This window comes from Bison bison, unplaced genomic scaffold (assembly GCF_000754665.1).
Source record: "Bison bison bison isolate TAMUID 2011002044 unplaced genomic scaffold, Bison_UMD1.0 scf7180017864498, whole genome shotgun sequence".
NCBI classification, from domain to species: Eukaryota; Metazoa; Chordata; class Mammalia; order Artiodactyla; family Bovidae; genus Bison; species Bison bison.
The window spans coordinates 3594328-3603763 of NW_011495057.1; the positions used below are offsets into that span (position 1 = coordinate 3594328).

The 9436-nt window shown below is 42.2% G+C and overlaps 1 protein-coding gene across 4 annotated transcripts in view; it reads left to right on the forward strand.

The window, feature by feature from the left end:
• The first annotated feature begins 301 nt into the window (after nt 1–301).
• Nucleotides 302–9436, forward strand: part of CABYR (calcium binding tyrosine-(Y)-phosphorylation regulated) — a 19262-nt gene continuing 10127 nt past the window's right edge. For 3 of the 4 annotated variants that reach the window (XM_010828936.1, XM_010828934.1, XM_010828933.1), the window contains exons 1-2: nt 3812–5277; nt 5377–5430. In XM_010828936.1, the coding sequence (XP_010827238.1) occupies nt 5130–5277; nt 5377–5430 (202 nt within the window). In that variant the 5' untranslated portion in view covers nt 3812–5129. Of the gene's footprint in view, nt 2467–3811; nt 5278–5376; nt 5431–9436 lie in introns of those variants that run through there. The other variant, XM_010828935.1, reaches the window with a different exon arrangement.

The window sequence follows — 9436 nt, forward strand, 5'->3', positions numbered from 1 at the left end:
TGATGCTTTTGAACTATGGTGTTGGAGAAGACTCTTGAGAGTCCCTTGGACTGCAAGGAGATCCAACCAGTCCATCCTAAAGCAGATCAGTCCTGGGTGTTCATTGGAAGGACTGATGTTGAAGCCGAAACTCCAATACTTTGGCCACCTGATGCAGAGAGCTGACTCATTGGAAAAGACCCTGATGCTGGGAAAGATTGAGGGCAGGAGGAGAAGGGGACGACAGAGGATGAGATGGTTGGATGGCATCACCGACTCAATGGACATGGGTTTGGGTAGACTCTGGGAGTTGGTGATGGACAGGGAGGCCTGGTGTGGTGCAGTTCATGGGGTCGCAAAGAATCAGACATGACTGAGCGACTGAACTGAAGTAGGGCTTAGGAAGACCTTTTTAACAGACTCCTAGGATAAGGCTAATGCAGATAGAATACACTAGAGAGAGATGGCCCTAGGTTATCATCTTTTGGTAAGTAGTAAATCAGAGAGTCAACTGTGTGGCAGAGTTATACATATTATGGGGCTGCTGGAAAAAATGCTTCTAACCCTTTGGTTTTCTAAAGTAGGAGATTGCTGAGCTGAGTTTTAGAGGAGAAAGATGCAGTCATGTGAAAATGACGGCTGGAAAGATGTCTCAGGCCTTGGACCTGATGAGCAAAGGCACAGAGTGACAAACGGCACGTGTCTTCAGGTCCAGTCTCTCGAGGGTCAATGGAAACCAGATGGTAAGATGAGATAGTTGCACAGGTCACAGCAAGAACCATGGACTTCTATGGAGTAAGGATTTGCAGCAGGGAGGGATGGGAAGCAATGAAGAACAAAGTAGGTTTGGATTTTAGTTAGATCCCCAGTGACTGAGAGAGATGAACACAAGGACAAGAAGATTGTAAAGCCACATCAGATCCCTAGGAGTTCTAGAAATCAAGCAGCACATAGAGGTTTTAAAATTTGTTAGGTGCTTTTGCTGTAACAGTTTGCTTTTCAGAGGAACTTGGACAGAACTTCCACATTGCAGAAATGTGGAAAAGTATATAGGCTTGCCTTCTGTGTTGCAGATTTAGCACAGTACATAACACCTAATCCGTGTTCAAGGTGACCGACCAAGTTTGGTTAGGCGACATAAGCATATGTCCCTCATTCCAAAAGTCACCATAAATGAGATATCTAATGTTTGTACTTGGGGTTCTTAGCCCAGAGTCATTACACTTTTGATAATTAAATATAAACTAAACAAGTGGAAAGGAATCGTCCACTTTCATTTCACTTTTACTTACACTACAAAGTCGGGGGGAGGGCGGGCGAGGAGACAGCGATGAGAACCAAAAAGTGTACCACCTGCAGATCTATCATCACACTCAAGTCACACTAAAAGAGCATTTCTTCTTTTAAAACGTAATATTCATAAGAAGAAGGGGCTTGTCTGCCACATAATAGGCACTCAGTAATAGGTAATGGACAAATTAATATCCTCATAAAGTGGTGTGTGCAGCATAGATGTAGGCCAGGGTTTTAACATCGCTTGTTACTGCAACGTGCTCTGGTAGTCTTCATTTTTTTCTCAAGTTAAAAAGTTTTGTCGGATATATGCCCTGATGATGTTATTTAATCGTTGATTTACAGTGATTCTTGTTGCTTTTTAAACGTGTGGAAATGGATTACAACGAAGGCTGCTTGGAATTTGACCATCATGACTCCGATGGTATAAATGCCCAGCACAAACATTAGAGCCCGAACGGGGTAAAAAAGCAGAGAGGGTATTTGAAGGAGTCAGTTTCACTTGGGTAAAAGGGAGCTAAAGTTACACACAGTCCTTATGGACTTGCAACCTGCAGCTGATGGTATGGTTTGCGAAGGATATACCATGCCTGAAGTATTGCAAGATCCGGAATTACGAGAAACAGGAAGATTCAGGATCAATGCCAGATTCTCTTTCAGCAGGCATGTGTCTTGAGAGGAGTGCTGTGCTGCATCCTATTATTGTACCAGTGTGTGTTGTGTACATCGGCAGAGTTTTTTTTTTTTTCAAAAAGGTGAGTAGAGAGCAACAGAATAAGGGGGACGAGGGGAGAGTAGTGTGATGCAGTGACAGCCACACAAAACTGCCGTAAATCTGTTTTCTTCGAAGCTAGACCCAAAATGGAGAGCCTGTTACGGCATGGAGACTCCTGTTTCGGCATGGAGACTCTTGTTTCCTATGCGCCTGTGTATTCTGCTAGAAAAGGCAAAAACACTCCTCCCTGCTCCGAGGAGTTCCGACCTTTGTCTCTCTCGACTTCCCATTGGCTGTGGCCGCTAAACTCCCGCCTCCTCCTGCGCCCGTTCAGAGCTTCAGGGAGGGCGGGGCTTTGTGACGTAGGCTTGACGTCCCCCAGGGGTATAAAAGACCCTGCAGGGAGCGCCGTCTCCTCCAGGAGCCGCCGGCAAGGGGGCAAGGAGGAAGCTCAGTAGAGCGTAGCCGGAAAGGAGAAGGTGGGGCGATTCTGGAGGAAAGCGCCCCCCGCCCCCACCCCCTTGCGGCTTGGCGGCCGTTAGGCCCTCGAGGCCTCTAGAGCGCGGTGTGGTTGCTGGAAGGTTCCTCTAGCGTCAGGAGAGTGGGAGGCTTGCGCGGAGGGGCGGGCCCACATCCGCCAGTGAGGCGGTCAGCGCCCTTGGGGCGGACTTGGGGGTCCGGGGTCCGGGTCGGCAGGTCCGCCACCGCCAAAGTAGTCGATGTGGAATTGGGACGCCTGCTCTCCCAGGTCTCTCTGCCCTTTCCACCAAACCAACCAAACGGCAAAAACGAGCACCCTGCACAGTCTTTAGGGAGTGAGTGGTGGGTACCCTTGACGATCTGTGGCTCCGAAGCCCCCTACTCTGCATCTTCAGCCAGAGGCGCGCCGTTCCTATTCAGGCGTTACTCCTCTGTCGGGGTAGGGGTTGTAAAATTTGTCGGTTTTAGACAAATACTGGTCAAATATTAGTTTGGGGAGAACTAATAAGCTGTCATTTTACACAACCCTCAACGGCCCTATATGTGACTTTACCCGGTGATATAGGTACGATCCGTGTCACGGTCATTTCTCATCTTCAGGACGATTCTTTGTAAGGCACTGCATCGCAGGACGCACAATCCTTGGTCCTGGGGCGCTAAATACCCCGCATATTCGCGTGTGGTGGGGTGGGGGTGCTCTCCTCACAGTTGGTAGCACCAAGTGCTGACTATAGTTAGCTGTCGGGGTTCCTGGTAAGCCACTTTGAAACTCACACTGGGGTGCACAGGATATACTTTAAAAAATACATACATATGAAATGTACATGTGTCATCCATTTAATTACTATGTCCCTTAACATTCAGCATGTGGGCCTGCCAGAGGTGCACCACTAGTTATTTTAAAGATGGTTTAATTCAGTGAAGCTCCTGTTAGATGAAACTCTTAATAGTAAGTTTTCATTAGGGGCTTGAATACAGTATTCTTAATTATGTTCTCAAAGAGTTTGCTTTGGCCAAAACATTTTTTTTTCTTGACCTTTGGTGCTATGCCACATTCAGTTCAGTTGCTCAGTCGTGTCCGACTCTGACCCCGTGAATCCCAGCACGCCAGGCCTCCCTGTCCATCACCAACTCCCGGAGTTCACTCAAACTCACGTTCATCGAGTCGGTGATGCCCTCCAGCCATCTCATCCTCCGTCCTCCCCTTCTCCTCTTGCCCCCAATCCCTCCCAGCATCAGAGTCTTTTCCAATGAGTCAACTCTTCACATGAGGTGGCCAAAGTACTGGAGCTTCAGCTTCAGCATCATTCCTTCCAAAGAACACCCAGGGCTGATCTCTGTGGATCTCCTTGCAGTCCAAGGGACTTTCAAGGGTCTTCTCCAACACCACAGTTCAAAAGCATCAATTCTTCAGCACATTAGTTGCTTTTTATTAGAGGCTGGCCCCTTGTATAATGGCTATAACTGAACTGTGTCACTTACTCTATGAAACTCATTATTCTATTTACTACAGAGAGATTGTTGAGGACCTGGTACATGATTACACTGTTCTCTTTATGAGGACCCATAGGAGAAATTTCTCCTGGGACTCATTGCCCAGAATAGCTGTGATTCTCCCAAGCATCTGATTTGTTTTTTAATCTCAGGAAACCTGATCATTTAACTCTTTATGATGTGATGGCTTCTAGGTAATTCAGAAGGCTGATCTGACAATCCATCTCTAGTGTAGGACCTAAGGTTTGTATTGGGATACTAACTTTACCTGTGGCTTAATCCTATTTTTCCTACCATAATTTTCCTCTTAACTACTGAACTGAGTTCCTTAAATATTTTATTGTTCTTTATGAGTATTCATAAGCCTTCTTAAAAGTTTTTAGAATGAAACAAAACACACACACACACTGACACAAGTTTAGGGTAGCAACCTCTGCAGCTTAGAGTTACACAGTAAAGGCTATGCAATGCCCTTGGTACCACTTAAAAATCCAGAAAGCCAAGAGAAGGGAGAGAGGAAAACTAAGGTAGAGGTCAAGGGAAGATAGAAAAGAATGGATGGTGGTGGCTGGTATAATACCACAAGTAACTACTCTAATTTTAAAAACAAAGCTAAAATATATACACTTAAGGATGATCAGTGTGTCTGAGGATATACTTAGGAAAGTGCGGGGAGAATATTTTCTTGTAGAAATTTAATTTGTAATAACTATTTGATCAATGTACAGAAAAGCCAGTTCCCATGTGGTTTGGAAGGATGTTTCTTAGGCATAGATAAATGAGCTTAATTTATCTTTCTTGAAATGCTACTGCACAAAATACTTACTGAATTTTGTAAAAATAGGTTTTGTCTGGTTTTTGATCTTTGTTTTTAGTATCATTCTGGTGTTTCTGGCAGGGCTTTTCCCATGGATTTCTTTAACAGTACTCGATTGCTCATCTGCACATGATATGTTGTTGGTAGTATGGTTCTTTTTTTATTTTTCAAACTACCATTAAACAGTTTTTCTTGAATAAATACCTAGAAATCTGCACTAAAACTAATAATTTTAATAGATTTATTCTTAGAAACTATAGTTAACTCGTAACATTTTCAATAGTAAACTTCCATACTATTTATAAGACTGTTTTTCTTCATTGTAGTTGAGATTACAGACATCCCACCAGCATGATTTCTTCAAAGCCCAGACTTGTCGTACCTTATGGCCTCAAGACTCTGCTTGAGGGAGTTAGCAGAGCCATACTCAAAACCAATCCACCAAACATCACCCAGTTCGCAGCAGTTTATTTCAGAGAACTTATTCTCTTTAGAGAAGGTTTGTTACTGCTTTAGATTATACATTTGTTGCTTTGAACAAGAAAGTATTTTAAATTGGGAATTTTATGTATCTCATTTCCTGTTCTTATTTCTTCAGGACGTCCTTGTCTGGATATAAAAGATCTGGTTAAACAATTTCATCAGATTAAAGGTAAGTGCCATAAGTAGTAATAGTTTCATAAAAACCTAGTTATGAATTACTGTATCATGCCTAACATATGCTCCAACTTAAGAATGATATAAATACTGTTTAAATAATTACACTGATGTTTAATCACACTGATGCTTTATTTTTATTACTGAATCAGTTTTTCTTTAAGAAATCTGACACTTTGCAGGAAACCCTCAACTTTTGTTGGTACCATGAGATCTAGAAGGAAGGGTGTGTAAGCCTTTCCAGTATGCCATCTTTGAACTGAATTTTGTAGTGGTAAAGACTCAAATTATAATGAGACACATTACTTAGGAATGTTGTGTATTCTCTTCTTGGAAGATTATTTTAATAGAAAAGGTTAGTCACATTTGTTTTTCACCTCCCCATGATGCTTTAAACTGCAGTCCAGCTTGGAGGACAGGGCAGCAATTAGGTGTCATTAAACATACTTTTGATAGACAATTCAGATAAATTTTCCATATTACGTGGTCTCTGGCCTGTCTTTGCGATGTGAGGCTGTATATATCTGCTTAGAGGAAAAAGTTGTTTTATGTATATGTGTGTAAATGTCTATCTTATGTGAACATAACAATGGAACTGAGGATGGATGAACAGTGAGGAAATCAGAAGGGGAAAAATGTAAAAGGCAAAGTTTACATGATGAACATTTGGAAAGATCAATGAGCAAAAGAGTCTGTATTAGTTAAATCCCAAGAACAGGCACACGTCTAAAAGAATTGTAAGAAAAAGCTTTTGGAAGAATTCTGTGGAGAAAATGGTGACGAAATAACTAAATAATGCTCCATTGGCTGACCAACATTTTGGAATGACCATAGAGAAAAAAGGTAGGAACAGTGAGTTACATCCATGTTTATTCTCTGCTACTGATATTAATAGATAACTTAGCCAAGATAGGGAGAAATTAGGGATAAAACCTAGGAAAATGTAAAAATCCTGAGGGCTTGGACCTACAGTGAAAGAGACACCCAAAACAGAAAACAAGATTAGGAATCTCAAGAGTCAGCATTTCACAGGGTAGGGGAGTGAGTCGCCACTCAAATAGGAACGTTTTTATGTATCTCATTTCCTGTCTAGTCTGGCTGCTTCCCTGCAGGGTCCTGATGGCGTTCTCAGCTTACCATGGGAAACAGGTCTGGGATTTGCTTATAACCTTGAGGCTTCCAGGTGGCACCAGTGGTCAAGAACCTGCCTGCCAGTGCAGGAGATGTAAGAGACACAGGTTTGATCCCCGGGTTAGGAAGACCTTCTGGAGGAGGGACAGCAGGCAAAGTTGTTACGGCCTTTCTACTAGTTTATACCAGGAGCTGTTTGAGAGGACTGGCTGTGCAGGCTGGCTATGTTTGAGAATGGTGATAAAGTCAGTGAATCTTCATGGTGGCAGGTAACTAAGTGGTAGCCTTTGAGACTAACTTGTTTACTGAAGAGTTTATCCACCATTCAATTTAGGATATGGACTAAAGGGATGGATTTTGGTCCAGCAGGGATTAACATCTTTGAATCTCAGGTTCAAAATAAACAGACTGAACTAATGGAGCAGCTGTACTTCTGATGGAGGTTAAGGGGTAAGAGACACTGCTCTTTCTCTTCTAGAAACTATAGATATCAAGGAAATTGACAGAGCATGTACAGATAATCCTGGAAGCAAGCTCACAGTATGGCTGTAGAGACAGATTGCTCTTTAGACAGCAGAGCAAAAACAAATGTTGCTTATTCTAGTTTACCAGAGAGCGGGGGAAGGTAACACGAAGGTATGACCAGAAAAGTTCAATGTTACAGTCCAGTATCGATGTCTGCCTTTTATTGTCATCCCAAATGGCTTAATGGACTTCTTCATTATTATATATAGAATGGATAAATAATAAGGCCCTATTGTATAGCACAGGGAAGTATATTCAGTATTCTGTGATAAGCCACAATGGAAAATATAAAAATAGGTATATATGTAACTCAGTCACTTTGCTGTACAGCAGAAATTAACACCACATTGTAAATCAACTATACCTCTATTTAAAAAAAGACAACACCAGTTATTAAGACTTAATTATGTGGGGAAGAGCTAAATTGCCATCCCTAATGCACTGGTGTCCACTCATCTCCCAGATACCAGATGTATCCCCCAAAGTTATTTCCAAACTGGAGAGTTTGCTGCCTAGCAGCATTACTACCAAGCTGCCTGTACGCATGGCAAGTATGGTGATAGCTATGTCCTGCACAGACCGTTTGGTTCCAACACTTCAATCTGGGATTTTTCCTAGAAGGACCCCACTGTTGGTAGGCCTTGTCACAGGACCAGTACTGTTTACCTATCGCCCCACCGCCTTCAGAATTTCACGCAGAGTCAGGTGATGGAGAGAAAAGAACCAGATATGGGAGCAAACGTTTCTCACTTCTGTCATTTCTCATCTTTTCTCCCATTTTCCAGAGCCTGCCTCTATCCAGCCTCCACTCTAGCAAGTTTTTCACCCACGTGTGCTCATTCGCAAAGCTGCTCATGTAAAACCCTCTTTTGGATCCTCTTGACTTTTCTGCCATTTGATTAAAGAGGTCTCACTATGTATGAATCAGTGAGAGCGTTTCTGTGTGTCAGTCTTCTCAGGAGAATTTCCTCACTAATCTGCATGAGTCATTGAGGGGACTTGAGAAACTCAGGCACTATTTTAAGGCAAAACAGTTGTGTCAAGTTCTACCACTTAGTATATCTAGGAAAAGAAAGAAGGAGAATAGAATTTATTGACTACCTGTTTTGTCCTAGGCAAAAAAGTATGTTTTGTCAATTAAGACAACTGTATAAAATAGGTGACATCCTACAGTTTTACTCAAGAGAAATCTGATGCTTGGGAGTGAGTTGGTAACTTGTAAGTTTCTAAAATACTATTTGGTAGAGTTGGGATCTAAACTTAGATCTTCTTAGTAGCATGAAGATTTTCCTAGTAGTATGACTCTCTTTCCACAGTAGCCAGAGTAATATACCAGTAACATTCCTCTAGAAAAAAACTTTAATTTTTGAACTTGGAGCAAAATCTCAATTCTCTTTTCCCACATTATCTCCCACTTTTCACTTCTTCCTCCTGTCAGCTTCTTGTATGGAGCCTACAGCCCAGATTGTACTAATTCTGACCTTGCCACCACTCCATGAAGAGGGCTCTGGTCTCTCCATCAGAGTGGCACCTTCCATCCTCCTAAGCCTAATTGAGTCTAGTTTCTGATGTTATTCCTGTCTTGACTTCCAACAGAGGCAGGAGATAGCCACTACTTTGGAAGAATCAAGAAGGCCTAGGCCACCAAGGTCCCTAACCAAGTTAGCCTGTTAACGAACTATTCTAACTGATTCTGGTCGGATGTTCTTGGTGTGGCCATAGAGTAGTAATTAGAGTCATGAACTGCTGCTGATCACTGAGCCCAATTTCAATTTTTATGTAGCATCACAGTAGTTATGTGTACCATTAAATATTGTCTTATGTAGTCATATTAGATATAATAATGTCTCCAGTTTCTTAAGCCCAATTCTATCTTTATGCCTTATAGAATTCATTACACATACTTGTAGCTTATCCACCTTTGTTAAACAAAAAAGGAATCTCTATTTCAGGACTATCCATACCAAATTTTATGAGGCTTGGGTGTTCACTCTACATTTCTGGGCAGTTATTTTCAAGTAAGGCTATACTGATTTCCTAAACAGAGATGAGTATTGTGTCAGAAGGAGTCTTTCATTTCTTGAAATTATGTGTTTGCCTAGGCAGGGTGGTAATTTGTACCAAGATAAGAATTTCATTAAGTTAAAAAACTGGAATGATTATCTGGCGATGTTGTTGGGAGTGGGGCTTAGGTCCTTCATGCTTTAATGCTGTGGTAAGATTAAGTATTTTGGTAGTAGTCTATACTAAAGAACGGAGAAGGCAATGGCACCCTACTCTAGTACTCTTGCCTGGAAAATCCCATGGACAGAGGAGCCTGGTAGGCTGCAGTCCATGGGGTCGCA